The 25,140-nt window shown below is 43.7% G+C and overlaps 1 protein-coding gene across 1 annotated transcript in view; it reads right to left on the bottom strand.

Moving 5' to 3' along the window:
- TMEM132C (transmembrane protein 132C) overlaps positions 1 to 25,140 on the bottom strand; it is an 835,455-nt gene that overhangs the window by 177,021 nt on the left and 633,294 nt on the right. The window contains exon 4 of the mRNA XM_040347368.1: positions 16,678 to 16,861. Coding sequence (XP_040203302.1) covers positions 16,678 to 16,861 — 184 coding nt within the window. The remainder of the gene's footprint in view (positions 1 to 16,677; positions 16,862 to 25,140) is intronic.

The raw sequence follows: 25,140 nt of genomic DNA, 5'->3' as shown, positions 1-25,140 counted from the left end.
CGTGTAATGCGCTGGTGCTCCTGGCTTTCACCCTCCTACTGGGTGCCCCCACAGCAAACTGCTTGTTGTGGGGGCACCCAAGCAAGCACGCTCTCGACTCGCGTCTCTGTGTGTCCATCCACACATGGAGCCACAGCTTGGCCCTGCCCCCTCCGTCTCCTGATTGGCTCACTGGCTTTGATTGACAGCAGTGGGAGAAAATGGCTCCCACTGTTGCCAAAAGCCAATCGGGAGTGCAAGTCCCCAGAGAGGCAAGACTCTCATGGACATGGCTGGATTGAGAGGGGGCTCAGGTAAGTATTAGGGGGGGCTGGGGGGATGCTGCACACAGATGTTTTTTTACCTTCAGGCACAGAATGCATGAAGGTAAAATACCTTGCACCTTTACAACCACTTTAAATTATAAGAGATGGTCAGAGTCTATGGACATTCTACAGATGTGGGGGACATATTACATGAGACTGTCAAAGATCAATACCATTGCAACTGCTATATAGTTCAATGCTTCAACTCCCATTAAGGACCCCCGGTGTCCAGGGGCTGCAACACAAGAAGCAAGGGGCCACATGTGACCCTCATGCCACTGATTGAGCACATAACCGTATTTGAGTGGCTTGGAATATTAACTGGTTCCCGACCATCTCACACAGATAAACTGCAGCAGAATGACTCTCCTGGGCGAAATCCTGTATATATACAGCTTTGCCCAGGAGAGCCAACAGAGGGTGTGTGAGCTCCACCGGAGGCACGCACGAGCAACCTGATGTGTGTGGATGGTGCGCGCAATCGCTGTTGGCCACACACAATCACATGCACGAGAGCCAGCATGGTTATTTGTGTGTGTAAACACACAAATCCCTGTGCTGTCAGAGGAGAGAAGACAGATGGTGTGTTTCTACAAAGCAGAAACAGTGACCTGTAGTCACTCCCCTCTCCACAAAGTTAGAACACAGTGAGGGAACACACACTTAACCACTTGATCGCCCCCTAGTGTTAACTCCTTCCCTGTGAGTGACATTTATACAGTAATCATTGCATATTAATAGCACTGATTGCTCTACGAATGCCAATGGTCCCAAAAATGTGTCAAAAGTGTCAGATCTTTCCATCGCAATACCGCTAAAAATCGCAGATCACCGCCATTACTAGTGAAAAATAAATAATAAAAATGCCATAAATCTTTCCCATAGTTTGGAGATGCTATAATTTTTGTGCAAACCAATCAATATACGCTTATTGCGTTTTTTTTTTTGTTTTTTTAACCAAAAATATGCAGAAGAATCCATAATGGCCTAAACTGATGAAGAAATGTGTTTTTTAAAAACATTTTTCAAGGTATTTATTATAGCAAAAAGTAAAAAAAATATATATATTTTTTAAAATTGTTGCTCTTTTTTTGTTTATAGCACAAAAAATAAGAACCTCCGAGGTGATCAAATATCACCAAAAGAAAGCTCTATTTGTGGTAAAAAAAGGACTCAAATTTTGTTTGGGTACAGCATTGTTGACCGTGCAATTGTCAGTTAAAGCAAAGCAGTGCCAAATTGTAAAAAGTGCTCTGGTCAGGAAGGAGGTAAAATCTTCCGGGGCTGAAGCAATACAATTATTTTAGGCATGCAGTAGATTATAATTGTTCTACACATGTAATCTGTAGAACTAAGGAATTACCGTATTTATCGGCGTATACCGAGCACTTTTTTCCCCTTAAAATCAGGGGGAAATCGTGGGTGCGTGATATACACCGCTCCCCGCTCCCCGCGCTGTGTTTGAACGCCGCCGCCAACATACACCGAGCGCAGTACACTCGGCCAGGCTCGGCTCCCCTCGCAGTCACGCCCTGTGCCGCCTCCTAGCTTTTATGTGAGAGGAGCCGAGCGTGGCCGAGCGTGCCCGAGTGTACTGTGCTCGGTATACTGTATTTAGGCGGCGGCATTCAAACACAACGCGGGAACCGGGGATCGACTCAAAAACAGCGCGGGAGAAGCGGGGAGGACACCACCAAGGCCGCAGACGGACGCCGGACCGGACAAGGCCGCCGATGGACGCCGGGCAAGACACCGACAAGGGGCATTCAAACTGTAAGTATTTTCTTTTTTCCCTGAAATTTCCCTTCCAGGTTGGGGGTGCGCGCTATACGCCGGGGCGCGCTATATGAAGATAAATACTGTACTTTTAGTGCTGTTTCACAACATACTAGCAATTCTAAAATATGAATAACATATGAAAAGAATCATACTAAAAACAATATATACTAAGGCATCGTTTGCACATTATTAAAAGGAATCCTGTCTCTTCAATGGAAGAAAAGTGCTGAAGTGTCCCATTTCTTTTATACCCGAAGACTTGAAGCTGGAGCAGAATGTAGTCGGAAAGTCAAAGTAAAATGGTTTTTTTAGCTCGTAAAATAAGAATGGAACATGTGGGATTAATGAAAGGACCTTAATACGATTTTATCCTGTTAGATTACTTTCAAAGACTCTAAATACCATAAACCATATAACTCCCCAAATCATCCTTTAAAGATGAATCTGCAACCAACTGTAATGTACTAGCAAATAATTGATTCTCTTGTATTTTGTTATGTGCAGCAAAGAATAGCTTGAGGGATGTCATAGCACAACTAATGGATACAAATGGACTGAATTTAGTAGGAGTGGAAGGTACTGGATACATGAAAGCAATGTCAAATACAGCAGGACATCAGCGTGCGTCTTAAGAGGGTCTCTGAATCCTAATTCACTGGAAGAAGAGTTGAAAATGAGGTTTTGAGGAACTTCACATTGGAAAATGTATCAAATTACTTTCAGGAAATGCTGACTCTTTCAGGTTTATAGAAAAATAAGTATACAATTTGTTCCTGGCAGTACAGAATCAACCTACAGCAGAGTTCTGAAACTTTGTTTCTCATACGCCTACCCGCGGGAGAGAAACACATATACAGATTTAGAAACATTATACACTTAGCTACAGATATATAATATTTTCTTGACAACTGTCTATAACAGGGGTGCCCAACCTTTTGAAGCGCAAGGGCCACTTAACCGACTTGGTAACTGGTCGTGGGCCACAATCAGTGGAGGGGGCGGATGGCAGGTCCATGTCCGCTCTGCATATGCCGAGCAGACACGGACACAGCCGGATCGGATTGGAGGTAGGCCGGGTACTCACGAGCAAACATGTACGGTGAAACCGGTCCGTCGGACCGTTTCACCGTACATGCCTGCCAGAGGGCTTCTGTACGATGGTTGTACTAACCATCGTACAGAAGTCCGCGCGTAAACACTACGTGGGGCGTGTCCGCGTCGCCGCGGCGACGTGGGCGGGCCTGCCATTTAAAGGCTTCCACGCATGCGTCGAAGTCATTCGACGCATGCGAGGGACGGCGGGCGCTCGGACATGTACGGTAGGTCTGTACTGACGACCGTACATGTCCAAGCGGGCAGGATTCCAGCGGACGGTTTTAAAACACGTCCAGGAATATTTGCCCGCTGGGAAAAGGCCCGGCGGGCAAATGTTTGCTGGAATTCGGCCCGCTCACGCCTACACACGACCGAACATGTATGCTGAAACTGGCCCGCGGACCAGTTTCAGCATACATGTTTGGTCGTGTGTACGGGGCCGTAGGAGACAAGTTGGTTTACATCTGCCACTCCTTGGAGGTGAATGGAGGGTCCAATTGGGTCAGACTGACCGTGTGAAAGGGGACCGCGGCTGCGTTCAAACGGATGCGCAGCGGTTTACCCGCACCGCGGGTGCAGCGCAGTGTACCTTTTGGCTTTTCTGCACTTTGCAATAGACTTCTATTATATTCTACAGGTTTGGTGCACGTTTACCGAGCTCACCAATTTGCAGTTAATAAAAGAAGTCTGTGGCTCAGTGCAGATAACCCACAGGTTTAGTAATAAACTGACCTTTATTAACAGTATTCTATTCCATCCCAGAGCAGGAGGTTGCAGGCCACATCAGAGGGCTCCGCGGGCCACTGGTTGGGCACCCCTGGTCTTTAAGATAGCCATTTAGAAATAAATACAATTAAAATAAATTATTCATATATGCCATTTTATTTGTACTATTGCTATAATTAACCTTGAACTGCAACAGTACTTAAAAGTGTTTCTATATGTTAATTTAAACATCACCTTTGTTTGTCAGCTGTCTGTAACAGCCTTGAAATATTCATTGAGAGAAAAAAAAATTAAAAAAGGCCACGTCAATGGACGCTTTCATATTTTATTTAAAGGGGCTGTAAAACCTTGTGTTTTTTCACCTTAATCCTTTCTATGCATTAAACACTAGCCGACCAGCCGCCAGCAGGTCGGCTCGGCTGCGCGAAATCACGTAGCTATACATCACTTCGCATTGCAGCCATTAGGGGCGCGCGCGCGCCCCCTGCTCGCCCCTAGTGCCGACGGCGTGCCCGGTGGGTGCGATCGCTCGTTACAGAGCGAGAACCGGGAGCTGTGTGTGTAAACACACAGCTCCTGGTCCTGTCAGGGGGAGAAATGACCGTTCGTCTGTTCATACAATGCATGAACAGCGATCTGTCATTTCCCCTAGTCAGTCCCACCCCCCCTTCAGTTAGAACACACCTAGGGAACATAATTAACCCCTTCCTCGCCCCCTAGTGTTAACCCCTTCCCTGCCAGTGACATTTTTACAGTAATCAATGCATTTTTATGCCAATGGTCCCAAAAATTGGCCATAAGGTCGCAATACCGAGAAAAATCGCAGATCGCCGCCGTTACTAGTAAAAAAAAAAATATTAATAAAAATGCCATAAAACTATCCCCTATTTTGTAGACGGTATAATTTTTGCGCAAACCAATCAATAAACGCTTATTGCGATTTTTTTTTACGAAAATTATGTAGAAGAATACGTATCGGCCTAAACTGAGGATTTTTTTTTTATAGATTTTTGGGGGATATTTATTACAACTAAAAGTAAAACATTTTAATTTCTTTTCAAAATTGTTGCTTTATTTTTATTTATAGTGCAAAAAATAAAAACTGCAGAGGTGATCAAATACCACCAAAAGAAAGCTCTATTTGTGGGAAAAATTTTGTTTGGGAGCCACGTTGCACGACCGCGCAATTGTCAGTTAAAGCGACACAGTGCCGAATCACAAAAAGTGACCCAGTCGTTGACCAGCAAAATGGTCCGGGGCTGAAGTGGTTAAGGTGAAAAAACTTCTGACACTGACCGGCCGCCCAGCCCCCCCGTTTTACTCACCTGAGCCCTTTGTTCCCTCGGTGGAGACACGCTCTTCCTCTCTGCCCAGAGTTCTCAGTTCTTGATTGGATAGATTGAAACCAGGGCAGCCATTGGCTCCCGCTGCTGTCAATCAAATCCAATGACCCGGCATTAGGGGGGCAGGTATGAGTTCGGTATTCTGTGTCTATGGACACATATGCTGGACTCGGGAGTGCACCTACAATGTAACCCCCCGGGAGAGCGCTTCTCCTGTTTTTCAGCATGTCTAAAAAAACGAAGTTTTCACAATTTTATCATTAAAATGATGTTGCCTACACACCATCGTTTAAAAAAAATGCTCTCGCAAAGCGCGGTGACGTACAACACGTACGACGGCACTATAAAGGGGAAGTTCCATTCGCCTTTGGGCTGCTTTAGCTGATTCCGTGTTAGTAAAAGACGATTCACGCTTTTTTGTCTGTTACAGTGTGATGAATGTGCTTACTTCATTATGAACGTTAGTTTTACCAGAACGAGCGCTCCCGTCTCATAACTTGCTTCTGAGCATGCGCGGGTTTTTTTACGTCATTTTAGCCCACACACGATCATTTTTTACAACCCGAAAAACTACATAGTTTAAAACGACGTTACAAAAATGCAGCATGTACGATTTTTTTTTTTTCAGAACCTGAAAAATGATGTGAAGCCCACACACAATAATTTTAAATTACGGTTTTGAAAAACAATGTTTTTTTCATACCGAAAAATGATCGTGTGTACGCGGCATAACTCTTTCAAATTACGGAACCTAAAAGTGAAAGTTCATTCAACATTTTACACAAATTCCCCAATGCAATTTCAGATCCCCTGAATAGTACATTCCACTGTTCCTTCTCAGCCACTGCAACTAGAGCAGGAGAGAGCACACTGCCCATGCACACACTTGTAGCTTTCAGGCCATCTTGTAAATGGCAGGATTGAGGGGGATCAAGGAGCCTTCAGCTTTTGCAGTGAGCTCTCCTCCATAGCTGCATACTGTATGTATTGGAAAGCAGCATTTTAAAATGAGTGCTGGCATGTACTATTCAGGGGATCTGTGTAAAATGTTGATAAAGGTGAACTTATGCAGGCCATGCATGGTCGAATTCAGAATGAATTTTCTTTTGAAAATCAGAAATGTTGTGTTTTTGGTGTCCCGATGGTGTCACCATTGATTTCAAAATTCGAACAACCAAGCCTTCAATTTCAGCTCATGTCGCTACAGAAAATAATTTTCAGGAATCTTCTTTTCTTTCCTGGAATTTTCTTTTCTTGCACTCATGCACATTTCTTTTTTTGATAATATTTCTCGCACAATTCTCCCATCATTGATTAGAAAATTGTTTGTTTTTCAAAACATTTCCAGCATGCCCAATCACTCGCATTCGATGGCTGCACGAAAATCGTCCGTTGCTGCAGACCACTAATGGTGCGGAATTCTAAAGAAAATTCTTAGGCCTTGTACTCACGACCGGATCTGTGCGCTGGAAACTGTCTGCCCGACAGTTTCCGGCGTACAAGGCTGATTTTTGTTTGGTTCCGCTGGCGTGTACACACCAGCGGACCAAATTCCCGTCGTACCGGAACGCGTGCACGTAAACTACGTACGACGTCACTATAAAGGGGAAGACCAAACTTAATGGCGCCGCCCTCTGTTCCTCTTTTGCTAGTTACGGGTTTGCTCGTGTTAGTGAAGGTTTGGTTAGAGCTGATTCGCGCTTCTCGGTCTCCAGGCTTTGACAGCGTGTATTCACGGGTTCAGTGCGTGTGCTTGCGGTAACGTAGTTGTCATTCGGCTATAGGCTAGCAGGTTGTTTCTGCTTTAGCAGTTGCATCCTGTGCGCTCGTATCTGTTTGTCACGCGTTTGTCGCAGGTAGTGCTGGATTTGCGAGGGCTTTCTGTTTCAGTGTGTTCTTGACTGACCAGCCGGCCGGTTTGAAGCCATGATGGAGCAGCAGCGTCAATTTTCGCGAGTTGGTGCTGTTTATGGGATGGCTGCTGGATATGTTCATTTGTCCAGTACTTTGGCCAGAAACAGGGGGCGGAGGCGTTTCTGGACCAAGAATTGGTTGCGCCAGCGTGACCAGTTCTCACATATGCCTCTGCTTAGGGAACTCCAGGAGAATAATCCTAATGACTTTAGGAATTTTCTCCGCATGACGGACCCCGTATTCAACAGTCTGCTGGATCTTCTGTCCCCCTATATCACGAGGCAGGACACTGTGATGCGCCAAGCCATCACGGCCGAGCAGAGGCTTATTGCCACGTTGCGGTACCTGGCGACTGGGAGGAGCCTGCAGGACCTCAAGTTCTCGACAGGCATCTCTCCGCAGGCGCTTGGGGTCATCATACCGGACACGTGTGCTGCCATCATCAAAGTTATGCATGAGGAGTATATTAAGGTAAGTTTCCTGGCTGTAATAATGTTGCTAACTAACTTTATTTTTCATTTCCCAGATATGCTGTGTGTTTAACTAACGTTCCCTTTTCTCCCTATGCATGTTGATATCAGCTTTACATGTTTTTTTCTTGGCCTACCTGCATATTTGTCCCTTACCCAATATTAACCTGTCCAGCATGCTATCCTAGGGACAAACCCACCTTGCCATTTTTTAAAACATGACTTTTTGGTTTTTGTGTCCCCCCCCCCCCCCCTTCAAACTTTAATTGTCCCCATCAGAGGGCTGTGGAGTCTCTTAATGAAGTGGCCCTATATATTTCATTTCCCAAATTCTCCATGCACATTTTTAGAATGCAATTTTAATACTTTGAAGTGTCACAAGGATGCTTGTAGGATGTTTTTATTCCAAAGTACTAAATCTCTTTTTTTGTTTGTCCCCACAGCTACCCTCCACACCACAGGAATGGCAGTCTGTGGCTTCCCAATTTGCCCAGCGGTGGGATTTTCCAAACTGCGGTGGAGCAATAGATGGGAAACACGTCCGCATTGTGCCCCCACCCCACTCGGGGTCCTACTATTATAATTACAAGGGTTATCATAGTATTGTGTTGATGGCGGTGGTGTCGGCACAGTATGAGTTTCTCTATGTGGACGTGGGGAAGAATGGCCGGATGTCTGATGGGGGAGTGTTCGCACGGACTGATTTCTATGATCGTCTCCAAGCTGGTGGTCTGGCATTGCCACCAGATGAAGATAATGTGGAAGGACTTCCGTTTGTGTTCCTAGCGGACGAGGCTTTCGGGCTTGGTCCTCACCTCATGCGGCCTTTTCCCCAGAGGACCCTCACCTCAGAGAGGAGTGTGTTTAATTTTCGGTTGGCCAGGGCTCGGAGGGTAGTCGAGAATGCCTTTGGGATACTCACCAACCGGTTCCGCCTGTTCAGGACATCGATACATCTGGCGGAATATAAATTGGACACCGTTGTATTTGCCTGCTGCATTTTGCACAACTTTTTACGCAGGCACTCCCAGACGTACCTACCCGACATCGGTTCTGAGGCAAGACTACCCTCAGATCCCCTTCCCGGGCTGGACACTGGTCGCGCTGGCTTGGCCCCCCAATCAGCTCGTGAGGTACGCGACAAATATGTTGAGTACTTCATGGGTCGGGGGGCCATTGCTATGCCAGATCATATTTCTTTCTAATTCGGCCCCCAAAGAAAGGAATATTCTCACAAATAATAAATAATTAGACCATTGGACTTTATACAGTTGTTTGTCATTAATGCTTTTTCTCTTTTTATCTGTCTTCCTGGTTCTCTAACTAACTTCTTCAATTTTACTGCATAATTGATTTCTCCACTTTTAGTAAATAACCACATTTTGCACAGTATTCACTCATCTACAAACAGGGTATTGAGTCTAGAAATAAGAAGCAACTCCATTTGTAAATTTTGAGGTCAATTTTTTTAATTTTTGCTTGTTCATGACCCCAAAAAATTCTTTTATAATTTTTTCATTACTCCCTGCTTTTGTACTTAGGAGTCTACAAAAATTTTTTTTTTTTTTTTTTTTTTCAGGTAATTCAACAAAAAATATTATGAAGATTATACATTTTTTAACAAGTTCACAGTTTTGTTTATCAAATATAGTTCGATTTATTGTTTACATATATATATATATATATATATAGAATATTTTTGGTGGGGTGTTTACCGCCTTAGTATTTTTTATTCTCGGCATATTTTTGATGCACCAAAACCAATATTTCTTACATTTTTTTTTATATTTTTTTTTTTTTTTTTTGGTGTTTATTCTTTATGGTCTAAACTTTATAGTATCCAAAAATGTACAACATGGTCAAAAAGTAAAAAAATAACATTAGAAAAATATAAAAACTCACAACAGCAGTCAGTCATGGTGTGCTTTCACACTGGAACACGCCAAAATTTCAAGATACACACATTCAGTGCAAACTCGCCAAATGTCATTGGTTCAACAGACAAATGGCCACATGTGCTATCTGACATCATGGGTGATCAATGTCTGTGTTTTGTGGGAGCAAACCCTTCCTCTCAACTACTTGAGGATGGAGGAGGGGGTTGGACCCACAAAGCACAGACACTAGATATTCTGTGATGGCAGATAGCACATGTTGGCACACTGTGTGTGTATCTTCAAATTTTGGCGTATTCATTATTAAAACAGTAAAAATGTTTGTGGGGGCGGGGGATGGGCGGGGGGTGTTTCAGTCTTTGACACGGCCCATCATGTCAATAATATTTTTAAAATTAGATTCGATGACCATCATTCTTTGCCGCATATTGTCCATTTCCGTGCTGCATTCCAAAAGGACATTTGTTACATTCTGTTCCATGACAAACATCCTTTCACGCATATTGTGCATTTCAGTGCTGCACTCCATTAACTGCTGAATAATTATAGCAGCACTTGCACGTGAAAATATTGGCACACCATCCTCCTCCCCTAAAAAAAAAAAAAATGGTCATTTCCAAAATTAGTTTTCGATGAGGCCTATCTACATATGTTTTTTTTAATCAAGCTAGGGTGACACTGACCTGATGGGCTTCTCCTTTCCACCTCTTCGACATCTTCTATCACTCCTCCTTCTTCCACCACCTCCCCATCATCTTCTATCACTCCTCCTTCTTCCACCACTTCCCCATCATCTTGGACTCCTCCTTCATCCATCAATCCACCTTCTTTCAATTCGCCAAATTGTTCTTCCGCCACTTGCCCTTCATCTGCTATAAATTCTAAGTCCAAAATTACTTCTTCCTCCTCTCTTCCTTCCTCCTTTCTTCCTTCCTCCTCTCCTTCCACATCCTCTTCTCCTTCCACATCCTCTTCTCCTTCCACATCCTCCTCTCCTTCCACATCCTCTTCTCCTTCCACATCCTCTTCTCCTTCCACATCTTCCTCCTCCTCCACATGTTGAGATGGAAGATTTTGGCCTTGTCTGGCCCTCTCTGCCTCCTCCAAATGCTGGCGACTTCTTTCCCCTTAAATTAAAATAAAAAAATGTAGACTCATCAGCACACAGATATTGGAGAGCATAAATCGCACACATTGCTTAGAAGATGCTTTCATTTAGTTACTTTTATCTTTCACCAAACCTACATTTTGCAATTACTTCTATATGGCAAGCTCTGATCCTGCCCCTTTTTAGCAAAGTGACACACATGGATGTCCCCCCTAAACATTATTTCTGGGAGACCCTACCAAAACCCATTTTTGATTTGGGGAGACACAGGTGCTCTGCATTGCAGATGTGAAAACATCTGCTTTATTCCCACTGTTTTTAGAATGAATCCTGTTTGCCTTTCCCATTCTCCAAATTTTATTTTTTAGAACTAGCTTTTACACAATGTTTACAAACAAAGTTTTTGGCCAGTGAGCCATGTCCAGGTGTGTTGTTCCTGGAATAACCGAGCCTTTCTGAGAAACTATGTGATGTTACGTGGTTTACTAAGAACACTATTTGTAAATATGTAGGTATTTATGTCATAAAAAATAAATGACAACATGTCTTTAAAATTACAAGCAGGCCAAGGAGGCAGATGGTGAAATATACATGGCAACACATTATTGCAGACAATCACCCACCCCCCCCCCCCAACACCAATATATATTTACTTACTTTTACGCATAATTTTAAGTATTTTCTTCATCTGATGTGGCTCCCTCAATTTTAAGTCTGACCAGCGTTTCCTCAGCTGTTCCTTGGACCTGGTGATCCCAAACATCCTCTGCATTCTCCTCGCCACCTTGTCCATAATATGTGCCTTTCGGCGGTTAGGGGTCTTGTATGGCCCTAATTCACCATCATAGTCCTTCTTTCGCATGATGTAAACTAACTCCACCATTTCCTGGAAACGCATATTAGTGGCTTTGTATCTTCTTGGCCTTGATCGGGACGTCCCTGCCTCTGTCCCTTCACTTGTGGCATGAGAGCATCGTGCCCGCTCGTGTGACATCGCCATCTTTCCTTTCCCACAGAGATTATGGGCGTGGAAAAGATGAATTCTTACGCCATGGGCGGAGAAGAGGGCGGCGTTTAATACATACGCGGAGTGTAGAGAATGCAAACAACGTGTTTTCGTCGGTTACGCGGAGAATCTTCGAGCGCATCCAGAACATACACAGTTAACGCCATATTTCCTAAACTCATTGATTAAGGGCCTAGCAAAGGTGACGAGGGCGGGGTTTAATAAATACGCGGAGTGTTTAAAAGGTGCACGCCGTGATTACGCATCTTACGCGGTAATTAGGCGAGCGTGAGAAACGAGGAGCGAGAGACAGGAAGGTAAGGAAATTAAAAATGGGATCAGCAGAGGGCTGGAAAATGTAGACACATGGGATGGGGGTTTGGGCTGTTGGTTGCACCCTTTTTAAGCTATTCTGTCTATGGGGGTACCACAATGTTATTTTGGTATCCAAATGCTTTTGGACACCTCACAAAATAGAGATGTGAACAATGCTGTACCTCATTGACAAGTTTTTGAATGGTGTATTCAGATCAGGCAAAGTATTGTTCAAGTGTTGGTTGTACAGAGGTCATTAGGAAGTGTCTTTTATGTCATCCATTGTCAGGGGCATGAGATTTACACATGAAAGAGTGCCTAGATGAATACTGTCATTTGTAAGCATTGTTTAGTTTTCTATATTAAAAATATTTACTGCAATGTTAACAATGGCTCTGCATCTAGCAAATCAATGTTTGGTACAAGCAATGCGGCCGAGCTGCCAATCATTGTCTAAACAAGAGAGACTGTGTTTGTAATTAGATATAGGTAATAAATTTGAAGACACATATTATATCAAGGTCAACGCTGATCCTTTTGAATATTTATTTTTCTTTGGTTTATGTTTTTTGAATCTAGACTCAAAAAGAAATATAATTTTTATAAAACTTAAATGGACCAACTACAAACCAAGGAAGCTATAGAGGCCTTACTCCAAAAATATCAGGAGACGCCCATCCTGTGGAATTCAAAACACGCATTATATTGCAATAAAGATGTACGAGCGGCAGCACTAGAAGAGCTAGCAAACTATATGCAAACTTGGGTGCCAGGATGCACTGCCAACATGGTGAAGGATAAACTTGCCAACCTCAGAAGCACATACAGAAGAGCATATAAAGCTAATAAAAGCAAAAAATCGGGAGCAGCAGCAACACAAGCAAAGGAACCCAAACTGTGGTATTACAAACAGATGGCTTTTTTGCGGGACGAAATGGAAGGCAGGAAAACGATGTCGAGTCTTTCTTCCAACCTTTCCTCCATGCTACCTTCCAGCGGACCTTCCCCAGATGACCACAGCCCTGCAGAGTCGGAGGAAGAGGGCCTGGCTGACAGAGATGCAGATCTGCCACCCTTCGATGAGGAGGTATAGTAGTTTCCTCTATATTTCTGGCGTAAATAATTTTTGTTGGATTAATGATTTGATATTGTAAAAGAAAAGCCAAGCTGGGAAAAAGCAAAAAAAAAGGTGTACAGACAAATAGGTGTCAGAGATGACAACTGCAGGGGTCAGAAGTAGAGTGTATTCAAGTAATACTGAACAGAAAATACTAAACGAAAAACATGAAAATGAGTGTGGTTTTATTTAGCGAAATTGTAAAAAATGTCCTTTTTTTTCGACACAGGAAGAAGAGATCAGCCAGGAGGTGGCAGATCCTCAGGTGTCTGTCAGCCAGGAGGAGGCCGGGGTCAGTGGCAGCCAGGAGGAGGCCGGGGTCAGTGGCAGCCAGGAGGAGGCTGGGCCCAGTGGCCTGCAGCAGGTCCCCCCGGCCAGGAGAACCACCACCAGCCAGTCTTCTCCCCCCCAGGTGAGGCCATCAGGCCGAAGGAGGCAGTTGAGGCCTGTGGAGGAGGCAAGCCTCCGCATGATACAGGAGGCAAGCGCCATCATGAGGGCCCCCCTCAACCCCACAGAGGCCTTCAGTGCCTCATTGGCCCACGATTTAAATGAAGGGGAGGAGGACCAGAGAAGACTGGCAAAGGCCCTGATGAACCAGGTCCTTTGGTGGATGCAGAGGGGCCTGCTGACCCCAGAGACTGGGCTATGTGACCCGGCCCGGCTTGCGGAACACCATCCTCCTGCTGCCACATCGACCCCACCTGCAAGACCCCGTGTTAGATCCGCTGGAAGGCTGCCTGGAGGGAAGGCTGGAAAGAGGAGGAAACGTTGATTCTCTGCCTTCCATTTCCTTCCACATAAAGGACATCTTGTTTGGACTACCACAGTTTGGGTTCCTTTGTTTCTGTGCTGCTGCTTCATATTTTTGTGTTTGGCTCCTGAGGCTTGGAAGTTTATCCTTCACCATGTTGGAAATGCAAGTTTGCATATAGTTTGCTATCTATTCTAGTGCTGCCGTTCTGTTTAGTTTTTGTGAGGACATTTGCCTGAATAAAAGGCTTTTTGCTTTCATTTGAAAACATGTCTATTGTTTGTTATACTGTGGGGATTATTAGGCAGCAAACCTTTAATAAATATACAATGGGTCATTTACAAAGGACACACTCCTTGGGGGGGGGGGGGACATTTGGTGTGCCAACATGGTTTAATATTCTCAAATGAAACACTAAAAAAAAAAAAAAAAAAAATACAAAGAAAAAAACATGTTAAAAAAATTTTTTAAAAATGGTGACATAACTAGAAACAACAAAAAACAAAAAAAGATGCACATTCCTTTACAAAAATGACTACTATAAATTATGGAGGACCACCAACCAAAACACACGTCTGGCATAGAAAACATTATTAAAAGATTACATCACAAGCAAGAAATGTGACATTTCAGTATGGGACAACTCTATTGAAATTGCATCAGCAAGAGAACGGGGTTATTCTAGCAAGTGAAGAATTAATAAAACGAGGCAAGAAAATGTGGTTTAGTGCGCCTTTTTAAGACATTGTTCTCTTGCTAGAATAAAAGGTTTCTAATGACGAATGTGCCATATCCCAAACAAACGCGAGTTTTACCTGAACGAGCGCTCACGTCTCCTCATTTGGACTGAGCATGCGCGGGGTTTTTGTACGCTGCTTTTGTGTACAGACGACCGAACATGTCTGACGGACACGATTCCAGCAGACTGTTTTAAAGCAAGACCAGGAAACAGTTGTTCGTTGGAAAACGGTCTGGCCGACGATTGTTTGCTAGAATCCTGTCCGTTACTGCCTACACACGAACGAACATGTCCGCTGAAACTGGTCCGCGGACCAGTTTCAGCAGACATGTTTGGTCGTGAGTACGGGGCCTAAGATACAATTATTTCGAAATTCGACCCATGCCTTACACGTTAAAGCACACATGTGGGCCAAGTTTACTTTTTTGTACAAGTACAGGCCAATGTTAAAGTGTACCTGTTAGCTAAATTGATGTGACATATTGGCACTTACCTTTCATAGCAGCACCCTTTCATATCAGATGTCACATGGACACATTTGTGAACTACTGAGCTCTGACAGGGACCATGTTACTTGATGTCAGCTCTGGCCCACCACCTCTTGAACATGCATGCACCCAGGAATGCAGGAATGCCAGCTTTTTAAAGCATGTGCAAATTTTCATTTTGAACATAAAAGCCCCAAATGTACCTATGCAAATACTGACACTTGAAAGTTGATATTTACATAGGGGGTTTAGGATGACACCCTCTATTTGGCAGTACTTGGTTCTGATAAGAGATTTCTTAGAGAATTGATAATTTTTCGGATGCAGACGTTGGCATACTGCCATCCCCACTCCTTCAAATCAATGGTATTCAAGCAGGTGACACAACTACAGTATCTGCTAACAAATTTTCTTATAGGAAAGATAGAAGGTGGTACCTTATGTTACCTGCTGGTCATCATAAAGTCAACCGTGAAATTTTTAGTACATTTTTAGGTTTAATTCAAAGACTAAAGCCACAATACATGAATTAAAATGTGGCGGGCTTAACAGGGACCAACCACATTTTGATTCATGTATGGGCAGGGAGGTTGTACAAAAGTTGACTTCTGTTCAACCACCCTGTCAGATTTTTCCAGCCTATAGCCTGCAGCACTCATCAGTGTATTCTGATGGCAGGGACATCTCCTCGCTGTCAGAATACAATAGCTCAGTGAAGAGGATTCCTCCATCCAGAGTGCACAAATGGAGGAATTGAGTCATTTTTTTGGTTCAACCCGCTGGTTGAATAAAAAAACGTATCTATCGGTTGCCCTACTCCAAAAAAATAATCTTTCTTGTTTTGGATGGAATTTAGAATCTTTATCAAGTTTTTATAACTGTATGCCTTACGATCCTTATGAAACATGTTCTCTTTTGTGCTGGTGTCACAGGGACAGAAAGTGAACCTGATTCTCATATTGATCTAGTGCTGTACCCATCTGCAGGTCTCACAGGACAGATTGATAGCAGTGGGAGCAATTGACTCCTTCTGCTGCCAATCAAATCCAGTGAGAAGGGGGCGGAGGGTAGTATGGGGGCAGACATAGAAAAGGAGATGCCAAGAGTGCTTCCGGGGACCACAGACCAGGAGGTGCCAAACTCCTGCACAGAGCAGGTAAATAGAAACCTCTTTTTTTTTTTTTACTTAAGGTAAAAGCATTGGAGCTTTTAGAATCACTGTAACGTTAAAGTAAAAATACAGCTTGCAATATTTAATCCCAGAGAAAGGTCATGAAACATTTCCTGAAGTATTTAGCTGCAAAACTAAGTAAGAGAGTGTAAATTATGAACTAGAGAATAGCTGGGGGTGCATTCAGATACTTTTATCCTCAAGCCAACGAGTACTGCAGAGGCGAGAGAGCTTTGGCGTAAAACACATAAAACACCAGTTTGACATGACTGGTGATTAGCTTTCTAAATCACAGTTTTATAAAAAATAAATACAAACATGAAATAATGAAATCAGTGTACTATTGGGTGATCCCTGTGTAGTTATTGTCATTTCTGCTTCTGCTTACGATATATGCTTCTCTTAATTAAAAGACACTTTTATTCGGAAGTTACTATGAAAATACACCTTACCATAGAGAGGGGGACAATTCCCTGAATATCCTTCTGACTAATGAAGACCTCAGACAGAACCAGATCGGCTGTGGGTTTTCCAGGATATTCTAGCTGCCAGGAGATGGGTTGAGTTCCGGAAAGGCTGCTGAAACTGGTGATCTCAAAGTTCATCTGTACGACCTCTGTAAATAGACTGTTACTCCTAGAAGAAAGCAAGAAGGACTTTATTAGCACTGACGCTGATGACTCTAAAGGGACTGCAAACTCAGTGATCTTTTTATAAAGGAATGAAAGTCAGAATGATGACATATGATTAAGTGTTAAGCCACAAAACAAGTCAGAAATGAATGAGGGGAATTCATAAAGCATGTTTATGACTCTCCTTACTTCTGATGTGCATTTGCACAACAAATGTTGGTGCGGGCGACAGATTAATGTACCTCTTGCAATCAGGTTTATGTCTTTGGGGGAAGCACCACATACAGAGGTGCACTGAAGCTGGAGAGGTCACATAGCCACACTGTCCACATTGCAACTGAGCTCTCTCCCTACCACTGCAGCTGTCACACTAAGGATTTTTAAACAAAAACATATATAAAACTGCGCTATTAAACAATTATAAAAAATGAAGTCACATTAAAACAAAGCCACAGTGAGATATTACACAGTCCCAAGCAATAATTTCTATAAAGAGTTGCACTAATTAATTGTTGATCAAACACTAATGCCGCATACACACGATCGGTCAAACCAATGAGAACGGTCCGATGGACCGTTTTCATCGGTTAACCGATGAACCTGACTGATGGTCAGTCGTGCCTACACACCATCGGTTAAAAAAACGATCGTGTCAGAACGCGGTGACGTAAAACACAACAACGTGCTGAAAAAAACGAAGTTCAATGCTTCCAAGCATGCGTCGACTTGATTCTGAGCATGCCTGGATTTTTAACTGATGGACGTGCCTACAAACGATCGGTTTTGTTCTATCGGTTAGGTATCCATCAGTTAAATTTAAAACAAGATTTCTTTTTTTTAACCTATGGATAAATAACCGATCGGGCCCACACACAATCGGTTTGGTCCGATGAAAATGGTACATCAGACCGTTCTCATCGATTTGACCGATCGTGTGTACGCGGCATAAGGCTGGGTTCGCTACAGTGCAAATTGGATGCGGTTTCACCGCATCCAATTCGATTAGCAGGAGATTGTGACCAGCTCTCTATGGAGCCGATTCACGTATCTCCGCAGTGACTTGCACAGGAGCCCTGTGCATCTTTTGGTCCATTTCAGGTCTGAATTCAGCCCAAAATTCAGGCTAAAATTGTACCTGAAACAGTGAACAAGGACGCACTGAACTCCTGCTGTGAGCTAGAGCGTGCTGCGGTGTGAACCCAGCCTAAAAGAAAAAAACGATGAAAAAAGTAAAAAAAGTGAAGAGAAAATCCTGGTATAGCATCTTCCACCTTCAGTAGTGAATTCTTGTGACAATCCCCTCCACCTTAGGAAAAATGGTTGCTTACCAGATTATATGGACATTCTGTCATGGAAAGTCAATGAATATGGCTCTAAACCCAGCCAGGGCTTTTAAAAAAATCCCAGGTTTTCCTTGGGGCATACGGAACTTGTATCCAGGTGACAGTATCATAGATGATCTCCAAAACATTAAAAAAAAACTCACCATAGTGTGATATATACTTAAAAGCTTTATTGTAGGTAAAAAAGATTGCACTTACAACAAAGAAAATAAAACAATCTCAGTAACATCAAGAAAAATAGCTGGCCCACTACTCGTGGCTGCCCACCCTCCTGTGATTCGAGAAGTGCAATGAAATCAGCATGTCGCTCTGCCCTTCGCGTTTCGTCATAAGATTATGTTGTCCGGGGCACGGGCGGCTTGCCGAGTCACCGCACTATATACCATACAACCTAATCACGCCTCTGTCTGAACCCTAGGTGGCCAATCATGCTTAAAAAACAAACCAGGTAATAAAAATCCCACAATTACCCTGAGAACTTAGGCCTCGTACACACGACGGGACATGTCCGATGAAAACGGTCCGTGAACCGTTTTCATCGGACATGTCCGCTGGTGAATTTTGGTCTGATGGCTGTACACACCATCAGACCAAATTTCCCGCGGACAGTGAACGCGGTGACGTGGCCGCGCCATCGCCGCGACGATGACACGGCGACGTGCGCGACTCTGGAAGGTCAATGCTTTCACGCATGCGTCGAATCACTTCGACGCATGCGAGGGCTTTCGGCCGAGCGGACATGTCCGGTGAGTCGTACAGACGACCGAACATGTCCGACGGACAGGCTTCATCTGTACGACCTCTGTAAATAGACTGTTACTCCTAGAAGAAAGCAAGAAGGACTTTATTAGCACTGACGCTGATGACTCTAAAGGGACTGCAAACTCAGTGATCTTTTTATAAAGGAATGAAAGTCAGAATGATGACATATGATTAAGTGTTAAGCCACAAAACAAGTCAGAAATGAATGAGGGGAATTCATAAAGCATGTTTATGACTCTCCTTACTTCTGATGTGCATTTGCACAACAAATGTTGGTGCGGGCGACAGATTAATGTACCTCTTGCAATCAGGTTCATGTCTTTGGGGGAAGCACCACATACAGAGGTGCACTGAAGCTGGAGAGGTCACATAGCCACACTGTCCACATTGCAACTGAGCTCTCTCCCTACCACTGCAGCTGTCACACTAAGGATTTTTAAACAAAAACATATATAAAACTGCGCTATTAAACAATTATAAAAAATGAAGTCACATTAAAACAAAGCCACAGTGAGATATTACACAGTCCCAAACAATAATTTCTATAAAGAGTTGCACTAATTAATTGTTGATCAAACACTAATGCCGCATACACACGATCGGTCAAACCAATGAGAACGGTCCGATGGACTGTTTTCATCGGTTAACCGATGAACCTGACTGATGGTCAGTCGTGCCTACACACCATAGGTTAAAAAAACGTTCGTGTCAGAACGCGGTGACGTAAAACACAACAACGTGCTGAAAAAAACAAAGTTCAATGCTTCCAAGCATGCGTCGACTTGATTCTGAGCATGCCTGGATTTTTAACTGATGGACGTGCCTACAAACGATCGGTTTTGTTCTATCGGTTAGGTATCCATCGGTTAAATTTAAAACAAGATTTCTTTTTTTTAACCTATGGATAAATAACCGATCGGGCCCACACACAATCGGTTTGGTCCGATGAAAATGGTACATCAGACCGTTCTCATCGATTTGACCGATCGTGTGTACGCGGCATAAGGCTGGGTTCGCTACAGTGCAAATTGGATGCGGTTTCACCGCATCCAATTCGATTAGCAGGAGATTGTGACCAGCTCTCTATGGAGCCGATTCACGCATCTCTGCAGTGACTTGCACAGGAGCCCTGTGCATCTTTTGGTCCATTTCAGGTCTGAATTCAGCCCAAAATTCAGGCTAAAATTGTACCTGAAACAGTGAACAAGGACGCACTGGACTCCTGCTGTGAGCTAGAGCGTGCTGCGGTGTGAACCCAGCCTAAAAGAAAAAAACTATGAAAAAAGTAAAAAAAGTGAAGAGAAAATCCTGGTATAGCATCTTCCACCTTCAGTAGTGAATTCTTGTGACAATCCCCTCCACCTTAGGAAAAATGGTTGCTTACCAGATTATATGGACCTTCTGTCATGGAAAGTCAATGAATATGGCTCTAAACCCAGCCAGGGCTTTTAAAAAAATCCCAGGTTTTCCTTGGGGCATACGGAACTTGTATCCAGGTGACAGTATCATAGATGATCTCCAAAACATTAAAAAGAAACTCACCATAGTGTGATATATCCTTAAAAGCTTTATTGTAGGTAAAAAAGATTGCACTTACAACAAAGAGAATAAAACAATCTCAGTAACATCAAGAAAAATAGCTGGCCCACTACTCGTGGCTGCCCACCCTCCTGTGATTCGAGAAGTGCAATGAAATCAGCATGTCGCTCTGCCCTTCGCGTTTCGTCATAAGATTATGTTGTCCGGGGCACGGGCGGCTTGCCGAGTCACCGCACTATATACCATACAACCTAATCACGCCTCTGTCTGAACCCTAGGTGGCCAATCATGCTTAAAAAACAAACCAGGTAATAAAAATCCCACAATTACCCTGAGGACTTAGGCCTCGTACACACGACGGGACATGTCCGATGAAAACGGTCCGTGAACCGTTTTCATCGGACATGTCCGCTGGTGAATTTTGGTCTGATGGCTGTACACACCATCAGACCAAATTTCCCGCGGACAGTGAACGCGGTGACGTGGCCGCGCCATCGCCGCGACGATGACACGGCGACGTGCGCGACCCTGGAAGGTCAATGCTTTCACGCATGCGTCGAATCACTTCGACGCATGCGAGGGCTTTCGGCCGAGCGGACATGTCCGGTGAGTCGTACAGAAGACCGAACATGTCCGACGGACAGGCTTCATCTGTACGACCTCTGTAAATAGACTGTTACTCCTAGAAGAAAGCAAGAAGGACTTTATTAGCACTGACGCTGATGACTCTAAAGGGACTGCAAACTCAGTGATCTTTTTATAAAGGAATGAAAGTCAGAATGATGACATATGATTAAGTGTTAAGCCACAAAACAAGTCAGAAATGAATGAGGGGAATTCATAAAGCATGTTTATGACTCTCCTTACTTCTGATGTGCATTTGCACAACAAATGTTGGTGCGGGCGACAGATTAATGTACCTCTTGCAATCAGGTTCATGTCTTTGGGGGAAGCACCACATACAGAGGTGCACTGAAGCTGAAGAGGTCACATAGCCACACTGTCCACATTGCAACTGAGCTCTCTCCCTACCACTGCAGCTGTCACACTAAGGATTTTTAAACAAAAACATATATAAAACTGCGCTATTAAACAATTATAAAAAATGAAGTCACATTAAAACAAAGCCACAGTGAGATATTACACAGTCCCAAACAATAATTTCTATAAAGAGTTGCACTAATTAATTGTTGATCAAACACTAATGCCGCATACACACGATCGGTCAAACCAATGAGAACGGTCCGATGGACCGTTTTCATCGGTTAACCGATGAACCTGACTGATGGTCAGTCGTGCCTACACACCATAGGTTAAAAAAACGTTCGTGTCAGAACGCGGTGACGTAAAACACAACAACGTGCTGAAAAAAACAAAGTTCAATGCTTCCAAGCATGCGTCGACTTGATTCTGAGCATGCCTGGATTTTTAACTGATGGACGTGCCTACAAACGATCGGTTTTGTTCTATCGGTTAGGTATCCATCGGTTAAATTTAAAACAAGATTTCTTTTTTTTAACCTATGGATAAATAACCGATCGGGCCCACACACAATCGGTTTGGTCCGATGAAAATGGTACATCAGACCGTTCTCATCGATTTGACCGATCGTGTGTACGCGGCATAAGGCTGGGTTCGCTACAGTGCAAATTGGATGCGGTTTCACCGCATCCAATTCGATTAGCAGGAGATTGTGACCAGCTCTCTATGGAGCCGATTCACGCATCTCTGCAGTGACTTGCACAGGAGCCCTGTGCATCTTTTGGTCCATTTCAGGTCTGAATTCAGCCCAAAATTCAGGCTAAAATTGTACCTGAAACAGTGAACAAGGACGCACTGGACTCCTGCTGTGAGCTAGAGCGTGCTGCGGTGTGAACCCAGCCTAAAAGAAAAAAACTATGAAAAAAGTAAAAAAAGTGAAGAGAAAATCCTGGTATAGCATCTTCCACCTTCAGTAGTGAATTCTTGTGACAATCCCCTCCACCTTAGGAAAAATGGTTGCTTACCAGATTATATGGACCTTCTGTCATGGAAAGTCAATGAATATGGCTCTAAACCCAGCCAGGGCTTTTAAAAAAATCCCAGGTTTTCCTTGGGGCATACGGAACTTGTATCCAGGTGACAGTATCATAGATGATCTCCAAAACATTAAAAAGAAACTCACCATAGTGTGATATATCCTTAAAAGCTTTATTGTAGGTAAAAAAGATTGCACTTACAACAAAGAGAATAAAACAATCTCAGTAACATCAAGAAAAATAGCTGGCCCACTACTCGTGGCTGCCCACCCTCCTGTGATTCGAGAAGTGCAATGAAATCAGCATGTCGCTCTGCCCTTCGCGTTTCGTCATAAGATTATGTTGTCCGGGGCACGGGCGGCTTGCCGAGTCACCGCACTATATACCATACAACCTAATCACGCCTCTGTCTGAACCCTAGGTGGCCAATCATGCTTAAAAAACAAACCAGGTAATAAAAATCCCACAATTACCCTGAGGACTTAGGCCTCGTACACACGACGGGACATGTCCGATGAAAACGGTCCGTGAACCGTTTTCATCGGACATGTCCGCTGGTGAATTTTGGTCTGATGGCTGTACACACCATCAGACCAAATTTCCCGCGGACAGTGAACGCGGTGACGTGGCCGCGCCATCGCCGCGACGATGACACGGCGACGTGCGCGACCCTGGAAGGTCAATGCTTTCACGCATGCGTCGAATCACTTCGACGCATGCGAGGGCTTTCGGCCGAGCGGACATGTCCGGTGAGTCGTACAGAAGACCGAACATGTCCGACGGACAGGCTTCATCTGTACGACCTCTGTAAATAGACTGTTACTCCTAGAAGAAAGCAAGAAGGACTTTATTAGCACTGACGCTGATGACTCTAAAGGGACTGCAAACTCAGTGATCTTTTTATAAAGGAATGAAAGTCAGAATGATGACATATGATTAAGTGTTAAGCCACAAAACAAGTCAGAAATGAATGAGGGGAATTCATAAAGCATGTTTATGACTCTCCTTACTTCTGATGTGCATTTGCACAACAAATGTTGGTGCGGGCGACAGATTAATGTACCTCTTGCAATCAGGTTCATGTCTTTGGGGGAAGCACCACATACAGAGGTGCACTGAAGCTGGAGAGGTCACATAGCCACACTGTCCACATTGCAACTGAGCTCTCTCCCTACCACTGCAGCTGTCACACTAAGGATTTTTAAACAAAAACATATATAAAACTGCGCTATTAAACAATTATAAAAAATGAAGTCACATTAAAACAAAGCCACAGTGAGATATTACACAGTCCCAAACAATAATTTCTATAAAGAGTTGCACTAATTAATTGTTGATCAAACACTAATGCCGCATACACACGATCGGTCAAACCAATGAGAACGGTCCGATGGACCGTTTTCATCGGTTAACCGATGAACCTGACTGATGGTCAGTCGTGCCTACACACCATCGGTTAAAAAAACGATCGTGTCAGAACGCGGTGACGTAAAACACAACAACGTGCTGAAAAAAACAAAGTTCAATGCTTCCAAGCATGCGTCGACTTGATTCTGAGCATGCCTGGATTTTTAACTGATGGACGTGCCTACAAACGATCGGTTTTGTTCTATCGGTTAGGTATTCATCGGTTAAATTTAAAACAAGATTTCTTTTTTTTAACCTATGGATAAATAACCGATCGGGCCCACACACAATCGGTTTGGTCCGATGAAAATGGTACATCAGACCGTTCTCATCGATTTGACCGATCGTGTGTACGCGGCATAAGGCTGGGTTCGCTACAGTGCAAATTGGATGCGGTTTCACCGCATCCAATTCGATTAGCAGGAGATTGTGACCAGCTCTCTATGGAGCCGATTCACGCATCTCTGCAGTGACTTGCACAGGAGCCCTGTGCATCTTTTGGTCCATTTCAGGTCTGAATTCAGCCCAAAATTCAGGCTAAAATTGTACCTGAAACAGTGAACAAGGACGCACTGGACTCCTGCTGTGAGCTAAAGCGTGCTGCGGTGTGAACCCAGCCTAAAAGAAAAAAACTATGAAAAAAGTAAAAAAAGTGAAGAGAAAATCCTGGTATAGCATCTTCCACCTTCAGTAGTGAATTCTTGTGACAATCCCCTCCACCTTAGGAAAAATGGTTGCTTACCAGATTATATGGACCTTCTGTCATGGAAAGTCAATGAATATGGCTCTAAACCCAGCCAGGGCTTTTAAAAAAATCCCAGGTTTTCCTTGGGGCATACGGAACTTGTATCCAGGTGACAGTATCATAGATGATCTCCAAAACATTAAAAAGAAACTCACCATAGTGTGATATATCCTTAAAAGCTTTATTGTAGGTAAAAAAGATTGCACTTACAACAAAGAGAATAAAACAATCTCAGTAACATCAAGAAAAATAGCTGGCCCACTACTCGTGGCTGCCCACCCTCCTGTGATTCGAGAAGTGCAATGAAATCAGCATGTCGCTCTGCCCTTCGCGTTTCGTCATAAGATTATGTTGTCCGGGGCACGGGCGGCTTGCCGAGTCACCGCACTATATACCATACAACCTAATCACGCCTCTGTCTGAACCCTAGGTGGCCAATCATGCTTAAAAAACAAACCAGGTAATAAAA

This window comes from Rana temporaria, chromosome 1, assembly GCF_905171775.1.
Source record: "Rana temporaria chromosome 1, aRanTem1.1, whole genome shotgun sequence".
NCBI classification, from domain to species: Eukaryota; Metazoa; Chordata; class Amphibia; order Anura; family Ranidae; genus Rana; species Rana temporaria.
The sequence above is the reverse complement of the archived record's forward strand: the minus strand, read 5'-3'. Positions and strand labels throughout refer to the sequence as shown.